Below are 20,875 nucleotides of genomic sequence, written 5' to 3'. Positions count from 1 at the left end.
GCATTACAGAAAAGAATAGCAGCACACAGGTTTGAAATAATATATAAATACAGAATATAGAGAATATACTAGTAGAAATCAGAATGTACAGAAATGTATAAATAAACAAACAAGGTTGGTGCTACAGACTACAGCTACTGTAATGTGGACCACAGTACTGTGTAGATATGGCTAAAAAAAAAAAAAACTTGATCTAAAATGTTTGTATTAAGACCTACAATGTTTGAGTTTACTTTTACTCTGTGAAGAATTGTGACATAATAATAAATGCTGTAAATGTAACTTCCTACATCACAGTTTGTCAAACATGTCGACCTTTACAAGCGTGCATTCATAGCGCTTTTTATTGGATATACAGCTTTGAAATCGCCTTTCATTCTTAATAGTCAAGGTTACATTAGAACAGTCATTCAGTCGAGCTGTCTTTGTAGGTTGAGGATCCTTTTAAGGAAAGGCACATTTACAAGGAGACCGTGGCTCAGGTGGTAGAGGGGTCGTCTTCTAATTGAGAGGTTGGGGATTCGATCCCAGTCTATACCTGTCTAAGTGTCCTTGGGCAAGACACTGAACCCTAAGTTGCTCCCAGTGGTCGACTAGTGCCATGGCAGCTCAGTCCCATTGGTGAGTGAATGTGAGACTACTTCACACGAGCCCTCAGAGAGTACAAAGTGCCAAATCTTCTTTTTGTCACTTATTGGCAGTTATCTGGATTAAAGCTTGAATTCTTTGCTCGAACCTGACCTGTCGAGTCATTATACCACGGACTAGGGCCGGGTTAGGGCTGGGTTAGGACGTTGCGCGGTGATGTGTTTTGATGTGCGCGAGAAAGACGCACAAATAGATGCAGACTCGTTCTGGACCTGTGCATGACTCTTTTTTTTTCCAAAAATCGCAAAATAAAATGTGCAATCCAAATCAAATCCAGATGAAACTAGATGGGGTAAATGAGGAGCAAAACCAACATAACTGAGTCAAATTTCATGAAGATCATAAAGGTCGGTCAATTACGAACTAAGATTTTTTTTAAACGTTGCCAATGAAGGGAGATAGAGATTTTCTATTTCAGTATATTTATGTATTAAGTGTACTGATCCTGGATCGTGCACAGTGGCTTAGTGGTTAGCACGTCTGCCTCGCAGCAAGATGGTCTTGGGTTGGACACTTTCTGTGTGGAGTTTGCATGTTCTCCCCATGCTGCATGGGTTTCCTCCAGGTACTCCGGCTTCCTCCCACAATCCAAAAACATGACTGTTGTCTCTAAAATCCCCGTAGGAGTGATTGTGTGTGTGAGTGGTTGTTTGTGTCTGTGTTGTCCAGGATGTACCCCACCTAGCGCCCAGTGTGAGTCAGAGATAGGCATCGGCAGACCCCTGCGGCCCTGAAATAGGACAAAGCGGGTCTGAAAATGGATGAATGGATGATCATGGATCAGTATATTTATTCAGATCCCCTCTAAAATGTAATGGAATCTTCCATGGAGTAAGGTCTACCTTTGGTTAAAATTTTGTCAAAATCTGTTAAGCACTTTTGATGCTAACAGACAAACAAGAGATAACAGACGACTGAATGAACATTATGTTTGAATTTCCACCTTTCTCCTCCATAACCACTGCATTTGAATCCTCCATCACATCACACCTCACTAAACTCTGACAAGATTATTATTATATACCGTCTTCAGTCACTTGTCGTATCAATGACACACACGAGGAAACCAACCGAGCATTTATTCCACCTCTCTCAACAGGCACTCAGGCAGATACAATCAAAGAGAAACTCACTTAAATTTAACGTAATCCTAATCATACAGCCCACTGAATTAATCCCCAAGTTCAGAAAGTGCCATTCTACATCGTGCACAAGTTTATCAATCTCCTATCAGATTAAGTCGGCCCTATCATAAATGAGAGCGGATGAAGCACCCATTGAAGAACTGAGAGAGTGAAATTATCTGCAGCATTTAACCCCCTTCAGTAGAAATCTGAAATCCCATTATGCAAATCTTCTGCTCCCAGATGAGGCCTCTTGAACTCACAAGATTAAAATCTTCGCTGAGGCCAATATTCACAATGTGCATAATATTCACAGTAGTCCAGACATGGAAAGCATGGTACCTGTTCCACCCCATAAATCAGACATAGGCAACTGGGGGCCCGGGCTCCGCCCCCAGCACAAAATTGTAATTCATGAAGTTGGGAGTTATATGAAGCCCAACATAACACACAAAACTCCAGAAACACAAAATGTTTACAAAAGTACACAAAATGATATCAAATACAAAAGGACTTCAACGACACACAAAATGCCAATGAAATTTCCCAACAGAAAAATACACAAAATAACACAAGAAATATAACAAAAACACACATGATAACTCGAAAAACACACAAAAAGGCAACAAAAATTCACCATATTGACATGAAAATAGACAAAACAAATTAAAAAAAAAACACATGAATTGTCTAAAAACTCAAAAAACATCAAAAACACACACAAAAGGACAACAAAGACAAAACCCTTTGTTCTTCCCTGTATTGAAGCTCAGATCTGTTGATACCACCCCCACCCCCCTGCCCCCTGCCTCTGATAGAAGTTGCCCATCTGTCATGACAGCCTTTGAGTGACGTGTCTAAAATGAAGGTATATGTCTCCCACTTTGCCGGAGTGAAGCAGCCTTTAAGAACAAAGATCCACGTCTTTACAGTGAAAGTGGAATAAAGTGCAAGAGGCTCCTGAATCTGAAGTGAGAGTGAAATCTACTGCTCACAACACATGCTAATGGTTATAGTGTTCTTTGCTAAAACTGTCTCAGGGTTAGTAAAGGCTCACAGCTGGAAAAGGAAAGGTGTAGATCAGTGGTCCCCAACATGGTGCCCGCAGGCCCCAGGCAGCTCGCATGGGCCATAAGAGGGGCCCTCAGGAACTCTAGTCACCAATGAGCTTTGTCTAAAATGTGGCTTATTTTCCATGCTTCAAACTCACAAAGATAAATACAAAAGTAATCAGAGCTTTAGTGGAGTTAAATACTACTGAACTTGATCAGTTTTTGTATTGAGTTAACCGCAAAAAATCTGTATCAAAAAATGCATAGTGGATTTCTGTAAAATATTGCAAAATTGTTCAATTGTACATATGCTAGATGTTTAGCGATTAGTTATAAAGTTGTTAGTTAGTGGCTAGTAAAATAGGAACATAAAGATTTCCTATGAAATGTATTGTAATGAAACAATTTCTTGAGTTAAGAAAACAATCAGTGTTGCATGTTGAAACATTTCCTGCTTTTTTTAAGTTACAGCTAGTTTTCATTATTATCTGACCCTTTAATTAAAGTGAAACCGTGAACATTTAGAAGTGTATTTCAAACTCTCAAGCTCTTTGGATTATTTAGTATGTTTGCAATAGCTCACAGTTACAGAAAGGTTGGTGAACACTGGTGTAGATATTTGAAAAAGTCCAAGTATTGCTGGAACAATGAGCTTTTTAATTTAGTGTCTTTTTGAAGACGGAGCTCCGTTAGTGGATCCTCCCACTGTGTGTGCAAATAAAAGCACAGCATGTGTCGAGTGCAAACAAGACGCCAAATTTTACGTTTAATCACTTTGTGCTCAAGGAGAAATTAATAGAGAAGCACAAACTGCAGAAATCATCTCTTATTCCCCACAAAACAAACGTTTCTTATAAAAGAAAAGACAATATTAAAGTCAAATACTGTTTGCACAGTTTTGGTTTATTCATTCTTCTGCTTGTTTTTACACAGATTACATCTTTACACAATAACACGATGTTAGACAAAATAGATTCATCTCTATTTTTTCCTCAACGTTTTATCAGAAAGAGGATTCTGGGTCAAATTCAGTGGTGCAAAATGCCCCACAGGCACTTTTAGGGCTTGACAGACAGATGGGAGATGTAGAAAAAACCTAAACGCTAAAAAAAAACTATTGTTTTAACCAGAAATAAGCTTTAAAAAAAAATCCATATTATAAATGTTCTTGTCTTTTGCTATATTGCTTAAGATAGAAATCTCAATACATTATATCACCCAACCCTAATGGAGGTCAATAAAAGCCCAAACTTTTCAAAGGTAATTCACTAATATATAACTAATGCATGCCGTTTATGTGGAATCAAGCCTGTTAATTGACATATTTAATGTCTGAATTGTGGATGGACCAGGTCGGTGTGTGAAGGCCGCAATTTTAATGAAACTCCAAAAATCCCAAATCTGTCACAAAGTGCAGTAGTAAGACAAAAGTAAAACGATAAAGAATATTCATAGATGATGAAAATTAGAAAAATATTTTTTTCTTTGCACTCAAAAAATGCATTATTACTGTTCTAAAATATTTGATTGCATATATTTTATGTTATTTTAATGACTTTTGAAGAAGAATAGTCAATTTTATTTTACCTTTTTTCAACAACTATTTTGTTTACATTTCCATTACAGCAAAAGTTTTTTAAACCACTGGATTAAATGACTGGGAAAGACATGTTGAGGTGGTTTGTTATCAAGGCTATTACAACTCTACGTATTCTCCTTAGACGTGTTTCAAACTGACATTGGATATAAATGGTATGTTAGAAGTTTGAATGAACACGAATATAAAGAGTTACCTACTGCTACATACAGTATTTTGTAAAGTTGTAACAAAATACACAAAATACACAAAATGACACTAAAAACCTCACAAAAAGAGAGAATATACTTACTATTACCAGCAACACACTAAACAACTACAAAAACACTCTAAATGAGAGAAAAATACACAAGATCACAACAAAGTGCACAAAAATAACACAAGAAACAGCCAAACGACACCCACACACTGAGATAGAATCATTTAAATAGTACCAACAACACACAAAAACGAGAACAAAAACACACAAAATGATGATAGAAATGATCTTGATTCAAACATGAACTGAAAATACAAAGAGTCAGTCTTAGTCCCACATCACGAGGGAGATGACCAGAAATGATAAAAAAAAAAAAAAAGAGATTCTTTAAAATGTGTGTTATCACTCATTCATTCCATCATTATGCTCCATAGTTGTTGTTTTTTATTATAATATTCTGAGCAAAATGTAGTAGCGGACATAACGCGGGTACTTGCATTCAAAAGTAAGAGAAAGTAAGAACCACTGCTCTAAATAAGCGAAGAGCTTTACTGTATTTATGCATATCATATCCCTATGTGGGAGTACAGGAAATCAATTCATGTGTCTGATTTGGCAACTTATGATTTCTGCATAATACTGGAGGATTGTTTGATTTTGTTCCTTGAAAGATTAGATCAACACGTTAGAAACACAATCTTTGACTAATAGCGGTTTTACTCAGCACACCTGATGATCTCTCCTGGCACTCGGGCACATACACACAAAGGCTTAGATGAGTTTTCAGCAAGTAATGTGTGTGCGTGTGTGTGTGCATGCTTGTGTGTGTGTGGAAATCATATTTCTCCTCATAATCCACTCAGGTTAAATCACAGTTATGCAATTTCCAGACTCTGTGACTCATTCACACATCCAACGGAATCTGCTCCACCAGATTGAATCTGAATCAAATCAGAATGGTGTAATTCATCCCCGTCCTGCGCCACCACTATGTTCCACACAGCTGCTCAGACTGAAGCTGATTCAGTAGCTCAGTAATAATCACTGATCCCAGTCGCAGGCCTGTGGCGGATGCATCAAGCTGAAGAGCTTCCTCGCTCAGCCATGGATGAACAGACGAGGCCTCTGGCTTTGTTCCTCGGCTGAGAGTGAAAACTAAAAACATGTCGAGCTTGAAGCAGCTCTTTTAGTCAGTGAATGTTTTTTTTCCTGGAGATGTTTTTTCTGCAAGTAAAAGTTGCAGGAAAAAAAACCAAACTGCAGCCATCTGCTTGTTTATTGCATCTGAATCTGACAAAAGTTGGTAATAAATGTTAGAGACATTGTGATCTGTGGACAAAACAACCACAACACACACACACACACACCTGCTCCCTCACAGTCTGAGGCATCGCACCCTGGCAGCCCTCGGTCAAATTTGGTGCAGCCCCCAAAACAAAATTGTAATTCACAAAGTTGGAAGTTATATGAAGCCCAACGTAACACTCAAAACTCCAGAAACACTGAAAATGACAGCAAAATGCACAAAATGTCAACAAAAGTACACAAAATGATAACAAAGACACACTAAAGAAACCACTTCAACACAAAATGACTACAAAAACGACAACATATACAAAATTGCTTCAGACCCACAAAATGCCAACGAAATTGTACAAAAAGATAGAAAAATACACAAAGAGACAAAAATAACACACAACATAATAAAAACACACATAATGACTCGAAAAACACACAAAAAGCCAACAAAAATTCGCCATATTGACAAAATGAATTCAAAACCCTTTGTTCTTTCCTGTATTCATGCTCAGATTGGTCTTTATTCTAAATGCTAACATGAATGTTGATCATGTGACCCTCTGATCGGACAATCACAATTTTGTGGGCCCCGCTCTGATAGAAGTTGCCTATCTCTGCTGTAGGAGAACAAACTGATATTTTATTCCTTCTGCCATCAGGCTGTTAAACCTTGACAGGGTTCTCATGGACTGATAAATTTGTATTATTGTCTTTGTTTTTTTTCCCCTGTTGGACGCTGAACTACATAGTGGTTAAAAACTGATGTGGAAATGAGCATCTCTGTCAATGTAGACAACACATCCACTTTATACAGTAAGTTAAATGTACATTTTTCAACACCTACAGTGTCATAATTACTGGAGTTTTACCCTTTGAAAACATTTAAATTAAGAAAATACCTAATAACAAACAGCAATTTGAGGTCGAAGTGAACCAATGCCCTAATGAGGATAAAGACCTGTAAACAACCACTACACCAACGCATGGCCCAACACAGGAAAGTCCACACTTCAGGGGGACTGAACCGTTCACCTACATCTGAAGGAAACTGGACAATCTTGTAAAGACAGAAATGTACAGATTCTGATAGAGGATGCTACAGATGGTTTGAGAAAGGTGGAAAAGAGGCCATCTGAACAAAAGAGGGGTTTGAGAAACAATCTCTCTAACATCTATAATCCCATAATCTTGCCGCCCTCCAGACGATTTATCTGCTACGAGGACTCCTTAATTATGCTAACTAGTACAGTGCCCGAGCTTAAAGCTAGGGTAGGTGATTTTCTCCAGATACACTTTTTAAGTTTTTGGTTGAAATTTTCTTTATGTCCTGACAGAAATTAATGTGCTCTGAAAAAAGAACAATGAAAATCTGTCATCTGTAGTAGCTGTAAACCTGTAAAAACTGCGACCAATAAAAAAAGACGGTTCGTTTTTCTTTAACCAATCACGTCTCCCTGTCTCCCTGTTCATTCTCGACCCCTCGCGTGCACGAGCCCACACTCAAAACGCGTCACCGGTGACAGAGTTTTCGGTCACGTTTTTTAACATATTTAATGGTAAAGTTTAGTGTTTACTTACCACTGAATGAGACATGAGACGACGAAGTTTCTACACAATACAATCGATGAACTGAGGTCTGCTTCCGGAGCGACGATGCAAGGATGTGGCTTGAGAGTGAGTGCAGGGAGGGGGTAAAGGCGGAGCCTTCTGTGGAAGCTACATTCAAAATCCTGCTAGCTTTCGAGAGTCACCTTCCCTGCCTTTAAGTGGAGTTGTCAATTATGGAGTATGTGTTTGAAGGTTGGATGTACAAAGAAATATACATACTCTGTACTCTGTAGTGTTATAAAGGGGTAAATTAGCGTGTGCGATTTCCCTGGTGTAATTCTATGGAACATGCGCATGATAAATTGATAAATAAAGTTTGCACCAATGTTTGCTGGACTTAAGCAAATGGATAATAAATGTCATCCCCTATCCTTAGACCCTCCATCGGTAAGGAAAATCTTAAAAACATATAACATAGAACAATTGCGCTTTGAACATGTTTCCATTGAAGGTTGTCTTGGACAGCAGCCTCGTAACTCTCATCCCGCGAGACATCGCTGCAGGAAGACGGACGCTGTTGTTTCACGTCTAATGTGGCAGTAATCATTTTTAAATATAATGCTAAGAAATGTCTCGGCCTCCTCTTCTATCCACACGTATCGTGCAAAGTTTTCTCGGAGAGAAGTGGTCATGTGACCATGTACAGTATGTCACTTTCTGACGTGTATTTGCAGAAAAAGTGTCTCCATAGTGCTTTTGCAACACATTTCAATATCGAAATGTCTGAAATTCCTTCTCATGCAAGCGTAAAAACTTTTTTGGCAATATTTGAGAGTTTTTCCGAAATTCAGGTGTTTCCATTGGCAGTTTTTATTGCACTATTTAGATTTTACGCATTTTCAAGGGTAATGGAAACACAAATATTGACCTCAAAGGAAATTCAGATGACACAGTCTTGCTGTTGATTAAAATGTCAAGAATATGAATTATGTTTCTTCGCGTCAAAAGCTTTTTGTCCTCCGCATTCTCTAACCCGAGACAAGATGATGTGTCGATTACCAGAGAAAGCATCTCTGCAGGGCAATCATGTGAGAGAGCTGTGAGGCTCTGCCTGTGCATGAAGAGCATGAAAACCATTACTTCCACTCGCACTGCCTCCAGGCCCTGGTGCAGCCATGACAAAGCAGCCTTCAGTGTCATCTCTGCACCGTTTCGTGCAAAAAAAAATGGCCTCTGTATTCCCAAAGGATCAGACCCTGAGCCACAAAGGAGCCCAGGGTCCCATTTGACCACAAGCTATCACAGCTGCAATTACCGGACAAATGAGACAACATGATAGGAGAGCGCAGTGACAGGCGGGTTAATTGGAAGGAAAATGGATGTAAACACAGGAGGAGGCATCAGACCTGTTTCCTGGAAGAAAGGGCGCTCTTTGGCCGACCCTGACGACCACCTCTTATGGTTTCATTGGCCTCCCGGCAGCTTCTGCGCAGCGTGGTTGCACTGGTGTCACGGTGGTTTGGGATAGAGCTGTAGAGACAGTGCATTGATGATCAGAATGATTAATTTTCTAAATCAAACAGCACATCCAGATTCCTCCTCACAGCTCTGAAAGATAATCATGAAGACAAGACTGAAGGAATATTTTTGTACCTTTAGTTAAATCATTTAAAGTGATACGCATGCCATCACATCAGGGTTGGGGTCAATGACATTTTTCATTTTCAATTACCCATTTTCAATTACAAAGTATGATTACAATGATGAGCATTTTTCCCAATTATGATTAAGTTGCACATTTTTTATCCTCAAAAAGTCAATTACAATTACATTCTCAATTAATAAAGCTCAATGACAATTAACCACAATAACTGAGCCTGAAATAAATAACCTAATGAAAGTTAACCTTTGTCTTGTATTAGCTTTCTGTTAGCATCTCTTATGATAACGAGTCCTAAATCAGCTGTAAAATACAATAAAAACAAATACATATTATATATAATTTCCTTCCTATCTATTGGTTACCTCGTTAGGCTTCCTCATCAATGAAAATATAGGTTTTGATATTTTTGGTGTGAGCCTTTTAAGTGTCGGTATAGCCCTGAATTAATTTTTTAACTCATTCAGTGCCAGCCAGTTTCAGAATTTCTACTAATTTTTTTAAATGGTAAAATGTGGGAAAGCTTGATATGAAACATATTTTAATAACTGTTAACTACATATGTGTAGAACTGTACATAGAACTGTAAAATGGTTCCCCAGTTTTGCCTTAAATTATAATTGAATAGTAAAAGCTGAATAGTAAAACTTTATTACTAATTTATGTAAACAATGTATTTTCAGTCATTTATTTATTTTAACTTTTAGTATGAAACACATATAATATCCCTTTACATGTGGGCATTGTCGTTTTGGAGGTTTCAGCCAACCAGCGTTCACATTATGTTGTTAGATCGTAATTCCTCCCACATATTTCCTGTCCAACGTTACTCTATGAATATTTCAATCCCATTTTTTAGTGCTTAGCTATGTTTCATTGCGTTCCTTGGACGCTATGACATTGCACTTGCCAGGAAAGGAGGAATTGGACTTGGATTCCACCATCAGCCATTTTACTGCAGATCCACACATGCATAAGCTACGAGACGCGCCTTTATAACGGTACGTTAGTGTGTCAAATTGCTCATTTTCACCTTGACTTGAACTCTCCATGGCACAGTTAGATTCTACGATTGGATACGGAAAAATGGACATGTTGCCTGTAACCTTGAAAAAACAACTAAAATATATGTTTATTGGCAGACTTGCTGTCACAGTTTGTCAAACATGTCAACCTTTACAAGCGTGGATTTGAAGTGATTTTTATTGCATATGCAGCTTCTAAATTGCCTTTCATTCATACGTACTTGTAAATGGTACTTTAACAGTTTTTCAATTGAGCATTCCTTTATCGGTTTGCACTGGTTTTCCACATGAGAAGAAAGTCCTAGTTTTAGCTCCTGAGGTGGACCTGGAACCTTTCTTTGGAGAGTTTACATGCACAATTTTCAACAGTGCCTTGTTTTCCTAATGCACTGATTACAAAACAAGGGACTTAACTTATTTTCTTTAATAGGTTACATTTTAATCTCCTCTCTGTCCAACTCAGAAGTGATTAGTTTGTTTAAATCCATGACTCATTCAGTTTGAGACGCAGCAGTGTTGGACACAGAGGTGGGCCTTTTGGCTTCGAAGGTGAGTTATCCTCCTGAATTTAATTCTCCTTTGACAGAGGCTACCCCATCAGGTGGTGGATGAAGATCCTTTCCCCCAAACCATTAAATGCAGGCAAAGGGAGAAATTAGAATATAAAAATATTTGAAATATGGGTGTTAAAGTAATGAAGTTATCTTAATATTGTGACTAGAATTCAAAGAATTTTAGTTTTATGATTATTATGAACACCTAAAGTCTGTTTGTTTGCATTTGTACAGTACTTTGACAAACAGTGTTGTTTTTTAATGTGCTTTATAAATAAATTGACCCGATTAGGATTCAAGGACTAATATTAGCTCGTTGTCTCGTGTTGCTGAGATGGAAATCACCTCAACTCACTGTTGATTAATTGAAGAATCATGGATTGAACACATCCTTCAATTGGTCGAGCTGGGGATAATTAGGTGCACAATAAATAATTCACTCACTAAATTCAATAAAACTTGGAGTCCTTTTCTTTATTTATTTTGAGGATTTGGTGTTTGCTACTGTTATTTTTCTTTTTTGGTGGGTTGTTTTCTTCATTCATTCATTTTTCCTCAGATCTACTTATTCCTGATGGAGAAGTTGGGGTTTTGATCCCAATGCTATACTGTCTTTGTGTCGAAGTGTCCTTGGATGAGACACTGAACCCTTGCACTGCACCCTGCATGGTAGCTTTGTCCCATTAGTGCATGAATGTGAGTGTGAATGGGTGTATGAGTTGATATTATAAAGTCTTTCGGAACTACCTCAGTGGTAATAAAGCGCTATATACATCAAGTCTGTTTACCATTAACTACCATTCACTCCTATGAGCAATCTAAAAACTCTGATTAACCCAACATACATGTTTGTGGAGGATGTGAGAAAACCAATGCAAGGCCATGCAGGGAGAACATACAAACTGAGGCAGACATGCTTACCACTAAACAATAGTGCAGTTCATTGGTCTTTTAGTGGTAAAGGCTTCTAAAACTGACTTATTAAATAGCTGTTAGCAGTGCTACAGTCTTCATCATCTGATGTAGACTGTAGCACTGCTTTACCTCCTTTGTGGTCCTTTCATTGGTTCTTGTTGTAAGTTTGTATCGTTTCGCTTGGTAAAATTACCAACCTGTAAAGTTTTTTCATGGTTTTCCTTGTTGATCTGTGTTATTTTATAATAAATAATATCTTTAAATTTCATAAGTTTTGATTTAACAAATAATGGATGTGTATGGTCATAATATATATATACAGTATAATAATAAAATGTGTTTATCAATCGTACAGCCTTTCTTTTGCAATAAAGCAATATAATTCACTATGGTCTTAAAAGTGGTTCTCCAGAGTTCTACAATAGGTCATGTATGGGAGGATCAAAGTACAATAAATACATTTCAATAGTTGAACACGATATTTGGAGAACCCTGGATCTTTAGTACCTTACATGACCTCTGTGATGGATTATGCAGTTTATTACTCTCCATTTGAAAACCATGCTTCCTTGTATTGAAGACAGGTTGATACAGTATATCTAGCAAAGTATACAAGCTAAAGCAAGTTTTCTTGAGAGGTAATGTTCTCTTGTTTGGGAAAAAGAATCTGTGAATCATTTGTTCATTCGTTTTTCATTATGTAACAAAAACATGAAAAATGAAAAAAAACGCTCATTATTTGAAATTTGTTTACAAAACCAAAATAAAAAAAACGGAAAACGCCTTGTTTTTCAAATTCAAGCTCTTTTGCATCGGTACAGAAAATGAAAAACGGAAAACGAACACCTTTATTCGTTTTCTCCATTACCGATTTACCAAAGTACATGAACCGGAAGTGAAGCGTTACACATTCCAAGATATCTTTAGCTCTGCAACACTTAGGAGTCTCTAAATCCTCCGAACTGTCTGTGAGGAGGTTCTGTGCCCAACACCAGCTAAAGCGAAAAGGACACTTTTCGGATGCACAGTTGGAAACAGCAATCTTGTCATGCCGAACTGCCGTTAGCATAGCCGTTAGCGTCGGATGAGAGTACACTTCCGGGTCACGTACTTTGACAAGTCGGTAATGGAGAAAATGAATAAAGGTGGTCGTTTTCCGTTTTTCATTTTCTGTACCGACGCAAAATAGCTTGAATTTGAAAAACAAGTCGTTTTCTGTTTTTTTCATTTTGGTTTTTCATTTTTCATGTTTTTGTTACGTAATGAAAAACGAGTGAACGAATGATACACGGAGTAAAAAGCGACAGGAGTGCCATACATGGGGATCATTAATGTGATTTGCCTCACAAATGCTTTGCTATGTCATAGAAGTCTACAGTCTGAAATCAGTCTGGTACCTGAGGTAGAGGATCCTTGCTATCAGGACGTACAGCACAATAGCAAGGAGCAACGGGATGACGTAGAAAATGGCAAAGTCGATGAGGTAGATGGGCAAATAGAGCTCCCGCTTTACTTTGTAACCACACAGCACATGTCCATCCTGCTTGACCTGAAAGTTACACACAGGGATTCAGTGATGAGAGTTCACATCTTCATTTTCATTTCTTGAAAAATAAATGTTATCTGCAAAATTATACCAGAAATGGGCAATTTTTAACATAGCGGGAGCCACAAATGTGTCAGAATTCATGCCAGCACCAATATAATGACCATTCTGAACAATATTAGGACAAGAAAAGTTCTCAAAACTGAGGATAGTCATTATTTTGTGTGGCAAAAAAACAAATATTGTTTTTTAAATCATTTTCAGCAAGTCTGAAATTATTTTCCAGCTCAAATTGATTAATGAAAAAATTACAAAAGGCTCAGTATTTTAATATCAGACACCACACGTCTCAAATTTAAAAAAAATAAATAAATTAACATTGTGTTTAACATTCTTTGCTTCCAACATCCCAAACACAATCAAGTTTGTGCTTTTCATCAATTTTAAACAACCATCTTTGAGAAGCGAAAAAATCACTGGTTAAATTCCATTGGTAGCGCCTTGATTCCTCATCAAATCAGTAGCACACCCTTTGGAAGGAGAATACAACTGCATGATACCTGTAGCTGATTTTTAAATGAAGTATTCATGTCAGATTAACTTCTAGAATTACAATTCAAGCCCATGTCTTATATATATTTACTGTATATACGTGTATATATAGCTTTTTGGTAATCCAAGGTCTGCATACAGTGGATTTACTCTGCTTATTCCTGCAAAGACACACACTCAGTCTAGTGCATGATTCGGCCAAAGTCACCCATAGGCTAATTTGTGGAGAAAGACACTTGGCTCAGGGATGAAAGAGAAAACCCTGGCCAGAAAATTCCCCAAATAAAAGCCCACCAATGGGAGCAAGTAATGGTATTAACCATCAATACTTGTAGGCTAAGAGAGAATTCCTTTTGTTTTTGTGATGGACTGGCCGCCCCTGCCTAGTGTTCTTTGAGCGCTGGAGATAGGCAACCCTGAACGGGAACAAGCTGGTCAGACAATGAAGGAATGAATCACTAATCATAGCCGAGAATTGCGGCTTTTATTGGATTTAGAAATGGTTTTTGTCAAAAGATACACTTTGAGAAATTCAAAAAAAGAGTATAGCTATCCTAAGGTGTGACTAGTTACTAATCCAATTCTCCCCTGCCTTGCTGAATTGTTATGTTGCTGTGAATCATTCCTCTGAGCTGCCAACACAGTGTGAGTCACTCTAATGACTCATTAGAGTGACTCAAGTCATTTATTTAGATCAGATGAACAGGCATCTATAAGCCTTTTCACACTCTGGAACTGCGCATGCTTGACCTGGTCATAGGTCGAATGAGATAAAAACGTAAACAAACTCGTATTTCCAACCTAACAGTGTTTGTAATGTTATTCCAGAGATCGTTAGTGTTTTAATAGTGTTTATATTATTAATATTACACATAGTGGGACTCGAGAAGGGACCAGGGTTTTCTGCTGGTGCCACCTTCAGCAGATCCGAGCACTTGTAAAATTCGACTGGAGCAGCTCAGCAGCGGTACTGAAGCAAGGGCAGTCGCCTCACTGCCACCCCTGGTGAATGAAAACACAGACTACCTGGGTCTCCAGCGGGAAGATTAGTCTTTTAGAGTTTTTGAAAAGCGCTTATGAATAAAATTTATTATTATTATTGATGGGACAAGCGAGATTTCTGAATGTGAAAAGGACAGTATGAGAAATTTAGAAAAGGTTAATTTACGAGGTCCAGCATTCACTAACCAGGTCCATGATTATTTTTATCAAGCTATTATTTTAATTCAATTTACAAATTTGAAGGAAGTGCACAAGATGGACAGGTCGATAAGTGAAAAAACTGAATTTTCAGCTCGTGAGCAGCATTAGCTTTAGCAGCTAACTCGGTCTTCCTGCCTCGGAGACTGATACCACGTTTACGCAAAAAAATCTTTCAAGGAATCAACGCTCCAACGAGTAAAATAATCTAAATCTCTGTCATACTCACTGTCATCAAAGGCGAGTTTATCCCTCTTGACCTTTGAACGCATTCGCGAGAACTGAACTTTCCGAGAGTGTGAAAAGGCTTATTAGCTGTGCTGGTGCACTACAATTTGCCGGTTTGTCTGACTTTTTGAAATAACGACAGCAGGTGTCTGGAAGATGGCTAAGACAACCAACAACATGGAGCTAAACTGATGTCTACCATGGTTTAGGTCATTGTGTAAAGGTCATGTTCTGCTAATGCTAATAATGGGCTGTGGATGTTGGCTAATGCTAATGGTACCTTGAGTCAACCTGTTTCATATTGTGAATGATAATATTAATAATACTGAATTGAGTTGGCTAAATATTCATTCAACTTATATAGAGCATTACATTTTTACATAATTTCAGGGAAATCTCAGACACTATCCTCGTCTCCTTGCAGCATTCAAGTTAACATGTGCCTGTCAGGCATTCAATAAACGTGAGCATTTAAATATATACTTTAAATACTTAAATATGAATATTAGCCTATTATAAATACATATATAAAGTGCATGGTTTCTCGACTTGGATGCTCCTCTGTATTCAAAAAAGCAATAGTTGGCATACAAAGGTGTACTTCTCTGACCTGGATGTCCACTAGGAAAAACCAAAGCATGCAGTATACGCAGGTGAAGATCCAAACACCTGCGATGATCCGCTTGGCTCGGGACACCGTGCACACAGTCTGAGCTTTCATCGGATGACAGATGGCGATGTACCTGCACGGGCAAAGATGAACACAAGGTCTGAATAGCAGTGGGAGTTTTTGGCTTTTTACTCTAGAAAATTTGCACAAAAAAAAAAAATCAATTGAAAAGAAACAGAGATCAAAGCTTTTAATTCATCATTCACTTCTGATAATTGAAAACTGTAACTCAATGCTTGCAAGAGGACAGCTGCAACAGATGGATATGATATGCACAATGTCATCCTACATTAATAAGATTACTGTATATCCTTACACTACCATTAGGTCCAGTGACTAGTCCAATGTCTACTTACATTAAAAAAAACAAGTACAAACATCAATGATTACTTTAAAACTAGTTTAATCCTTATAATGTGTGGCTAGCAAGAAGGCCCTGGGTTATGAGTTTTCATGTTCTCATTCTGCCTTTGTGGTATCCTATCCAAAGGGGTTTACACTGCCTTACACCCTATGTCTGCTAGGATTGGCTCCAGCATTCCCTGGCATCTTGTACTGGAAAAAAGCAGGAATAGATGACAAAAATAGCTTTTAATGCAACCTCTGTATCATTGTTACAGTATATCCAAATTGGGGGGCGACCGTGGCTCAGGTGGTTGAGTAGTTAACTCATCTTCCAATTGAAAGGTTAGCACAGACATGGGCAAATGGCGGTCACACTCTAACACAACACAATACACAAAATAGCATCATTCTAAATCCTGACATGAATGTTGATATGTAATATATTTTCATCTCATCTGAAGTGCTTAGGAACTCCTAAAGTGGCGATGAAAGCACTATAAAAGTAGAGTGCACTTAAAGAAACTGTAGTGCTATTGGCTGCTGTTTGCCCTTCCTCACCTCTCAACAGTAAAGGCCGTGATGGAGCATGACGACACGTTGATGCCCAGGTACTGCAGGTAGGTGATCCCCAGGCAACCGGCATGCCCGAAAACCCACGTTCCCATCAGGCTGTCAGCCACATTAGGCAGCCCCGCTGCCACCAGTACGGTCAGGTCAGCGATGGCCAGGCTCACCAAGTAACAGTTGGTGGGCGTCCTCATATGGCGCGTAGTGAGGACCACGAGGACCACCATGATGTTTCCGACTATGCCCACTGCGCACACCAGCAGCACCAGGAATACCGACACAGTCTTGTACTCCAAGGACTCTGCGATGTCGGAGCTCAAGGAGATGTTGGTCGGGGTGTCAGTTCGTGAGCTGCCATTGTCAGCCATGTCTACAGTTGGTTAATCAGAGGCTACAATCATTTGTTTAGAATGAAGCCGTGTTGGCCACAACTGTGTGCAGCCATGCTTTCTTCTTCATTTTGTCCTGATTTTTAAATAAACATGGAAACACTAAGATGAAGCAGGTTAAGGTTAGGACTGTGAATTGTTTTCCCCTTTAAAGAGTCTGCTTTATCTGATGTAGGGATGGAGGAATGTGATCATCTCATATCTTCTGTGCACTGTTATCCTCCCATTGAGCAACCTGAAAGCACAATAGAAAATTGGTTAATTTTACAAATAGAATTGAAGGACATTAACCTTTAGGTTGCACCATCAGACATATGTACGTGGGTGTCCCTGTGATGTAATTATTTCTACAATGGAGATAAAAAATGCTTCTTAGCAGCAAATGTACAACTAGACACAACAGATGGGTTATAAAGCAAAGAGGAGGGAACAATGCAAGCTGCCAGTTGAAATGTTCCGCAGATGTATCTGCTTGGGAATCTGATGACGTGACAATGGAGCCAAATGGATTCTATCATCGCTGAAAAAATCATTAAAGTAGGTTTAATGGACTGAGATCAGCAGATAAAAAAATCTAATCATTCTTGAGTTTGGTTCTACAAAAAAGGGACAATCATGGATATTTGGGGCTGAGGTATTGTCTTTATGAATCTGAGTGTTGGAGAGTCATACAAATGGACATGCAAAGGGTCAATGACTTTCCATAACCACTTCCCTAAAAAAAAGCTCTAAAAACGTGATTGTCTGATCCAGGGCCCCATTACAAGCCCTGTGAAAGCCTGACGTCCTGTCCAGGCTAAACTGCCGTTGACCCTGTGTGAAAAAAAGCAGGTATAGAAGACTAGACAAGGGCCTTATTATCGACATTCATAGCAGGATTTAGAATAATGACCAATCTGAACATTAACTCAGAAAAGAACAAAAGCTTTTATCTTTGTTGTGCTTGGGTAGTTTTGTAGGTTTTTAGGCATTTTGCGTATTTTTCTGTCATTTTCCTGAATTCCTGTTGTCGATTGAAATTTTGGAGACTTTTTGTATTTTTGTTGCTTGTCTGTCATTTTGTGTGATTGTATTGGCATTTTGTGTTTATTTTATTGGTCTTTTATGCATTTGGAGTATATTTCGACCATGGCTCAGGTGGTGGAGGGTCGTCTTCTGATCGAGAGGTTGGGGATTCAATCCCAGTACCTGACTATGTGTTGAAGTGTACTTGGGCAAGACACTGAACCCCAAGTTGCTCCCAGTGGTCGACTAGCACCTTGCATGGCAGTCCTGTCCCACTGGTGTGTGAATGTGAGAGTGATTGGGTGAATGAGCTGATATGTAAAGCGCTTTGAGACTGCTTCAGTGTGGTGATAAAACGCTATATAAAATCAAGTCCATTTCTTGTTTTGTGTGTTTCGGTGGTGTTTTGTGTGTCTTTATTGTTACTTTGTATACTATTGTTGACATTTCATGCCTTTTGCTGTCGTTTTTTGTGTTTTTGAAGTTATTTTGGGTTTCACATTTCTTCCCACTTCTTGTATAACAATTTCTTGGAGATTTGTTTTTGGGGGCTGCACAAAATTAGACAGAAGGCCACATGTGGCCCCCAGGCTGCCGGCCTAACAAAGTCTCAAATAAGAGCCTGCACAAAATGCCAGGGGGCAAAAGCTTATTAGTGGTTATAAGGTGAAAAAATTGAGATTAGTCACATTTTTAGGAAGCCCAATTAACAGTAGTCCAAATCTAGCCCCAAGATGAAAAACAAAAACTAGAACAGTGATCTCAGATTAGTTGCAGGAAAATGGCTACAGCAAGTGCTCAAGCCCAGTACCTCTTTACAGCCAAATGAGGACAAAGTGGACTACTTATATTAAGTATCTTTTTTCCACAGAGGGGGAATTTACTGTGGAATACAGCAGTTAACCTTGGTAAACAAGTGTTTGTTGTAAACTCTGCACTAAACGTTGATGTCTGAATATGTGGGAGCTCATTATGTTGATGGTGACTGACCAGCCGATTGCAACAATTGTATAAATATAACTGGCACACGTGTGCAGCCTGATATATGCTTCTGCGTCAAGTCGACGCCGTAGCCGCACGTAGCTCTCTACGCTGACATAGACCCACATGCCATGACCTTCCAAAAATCCTGACTATGCGTCTAGGTGACGCGGAACATAAGGGCTGTGATTGCTCCGCTCCAAACATCACTGCCTCTTCCAGTCAACACCGCCATGTTTCAACTTTTTGTGTAGCAATGTGAGAGTTCACGGATTGAGTCCAAGAGAGAACCGACACAGACAAAAAGTGCCAGAGTTTTATTATTTCCTTTCATGGCTGCACCACACACAAAGCACCACCAAAATGGAGTCCAATCACAGATAAAAGGTGTTTACTGATAATGTCGCTACTCTGCCTCATCTCTGTACCAACAGTGTGTGTGTTTCATTAAGAAACAAACAATGACCACATGCTGCGGAGGCTGCCAGAGGACCAGACATGACGTTTAGTTTAAATCTACAGTTCCATACACTTTTATACTTTGTTTGCATGTTGCTTATGTTTATACTGAAGAATGAAGTGCACACTTTGAAACCGTTGTTTTCATGTTTATGTCCAACAATACACACATGGTTAGGTAGGTAAGGAATAATTCAGAAATAAATTGCATTTTAAGATGCTTAAAAAAAGAAAACATTCTTTAATGTGACCGGATAAAGATAAACAAGTGCTTTTTAATGCTCCTATGAAACCACACACAGCCACAACCCTCTAGCGGCATGGCGGCCAATGCCATAGAGATGCCTTCCCTCGACGCAGAAGTACAGTTGGCCAAACCTCTGCGTCACGTCAACACCGTATAGGTCCTGACACAGAAGCATATACCAGGCTTGAAACAGCACATTTGTGCATAATGATTGGTCAGCCTGCAGTTGTGTCTTATTGATACCCCACCACGAGGTGAGTCGACTCATCGCTCCAGGTTTTAGAAAACAGGTAGAATGACATCAATCTGTTTTCCAGGAAAAACCTGACAGAGGACTTTCTCTCATCAAAGTATGCTTTTTGATTTGACTTTGGAAGTCAGTGAGAAGGGTAGGCTTTGCTGTAGACTAGTTAGCATTTGATTTTAAGCAAGGTCTTAGGTCAAATGTTGAGGATTTTTTTAATTATATTGTATATATTACATACATATTAGACAAAGATTTAGATTCATAACTGCTTCATAAAGTTACACATTTAATTTCATGTTTCATCCCTTCTTTTTTCCTCTGTATGTGACCTTTTCACAGCATATATGCATGTTTGTTGAACGTGTGGTTACAAGTGCATGACAGAGCTATTCACCTGGGGCAAACATTTCTCAGAGATGACCCAAAACACTGAACATGCCAAAGAGTTCTCGACCACATGTGCATTTTGGAGGCCCCATTGGAGCCCAGAGCACCACCCAGGAGCTGCACGGTCTTCAGGACAGGTCCTTTCACAGGTCCAGCAAGCCAAGCCGCCGCCCAACTCTGAAACCCCCCCATGCTCATCAACATGCCCCAAAAGAGAAACATATATCTGTGCTGCACTGATGGTTTTTTCCTGTAATTATTATAATTTATTCACAGTTGAGTGTGTGTGTGTGTGTGTGTGTGTGTGTGTGTGTGTGTGTGTGTGTGTGTGTGTGTGTGTGTGTGTTACATTGTATCCCATGCAGTAAAGACACTCCCAGGGTGCCGTTTCTGCACTTGAGTCACATGAAGGAGCTGTGAGCACAAGAGTG

The 20,875-nt window shown here is 38.9% G+C and overlaps 1 protein-coding gene across 2 annotated transcripts in view; it reads right to left on the bottom strand.

Annotated features, from left to right (window-relative positions):
* The window catches only part of trhr2 (thyrotropin releasing hormone receptor 2), a 28,376-nt gene that overhangs the window by 5,203 nt on the left and 2,298 nt on the right, over nucleotides 1-20,875 (bottom strand). For both annotated transcript variants that reach the window (XR_003674292.1, XM_028450160.1), the window contains exons 2-5: nucleotides 16,721-17,353; nucleotides 15,758-15,890; nucleotides 13,019-13,170; nucleotides 8,874-8,997 (exon numbers count right to left, since the gene is read on the bottom strand). Coding sequence is in view for 1 of the 2 variants with exons in the window: in XM_028450160.1 (XP_028305961.1) it covers nucleotides 8,874-8,997; nucleotides 13,019-13,170; nucleotides 15,758-15,890; nucleotides 16,721-17,097 (786 nt within the window). In the remaining variant the exon portion in view is untranslated. The remainder of the gene's footprint in view (nucleotides 1-8,873; nucleotides 8,998-13,018; nucleotides 13,171-15,757; nucleotides 15,891-16,720; nucleotides 17,354-20,875) is intronic.

Source organism: Gouania willdenowi, chromosome 6 (genome assembly GCF_900634775.1).
Source record: "Gouania willdenowi chromosome 6, fGouWil2.1, whole genome shotgun sequence".
Taxonomy (NCBI): Eukaryota; Metazoa; Chordata; class Actinopteri; order Blenniiformes; family Gobiesocidae; genus Gouania; species Gouania willdenowi.
This window is presented reverse-complemented; position numbering and strand designations above follow the sequence as displayed.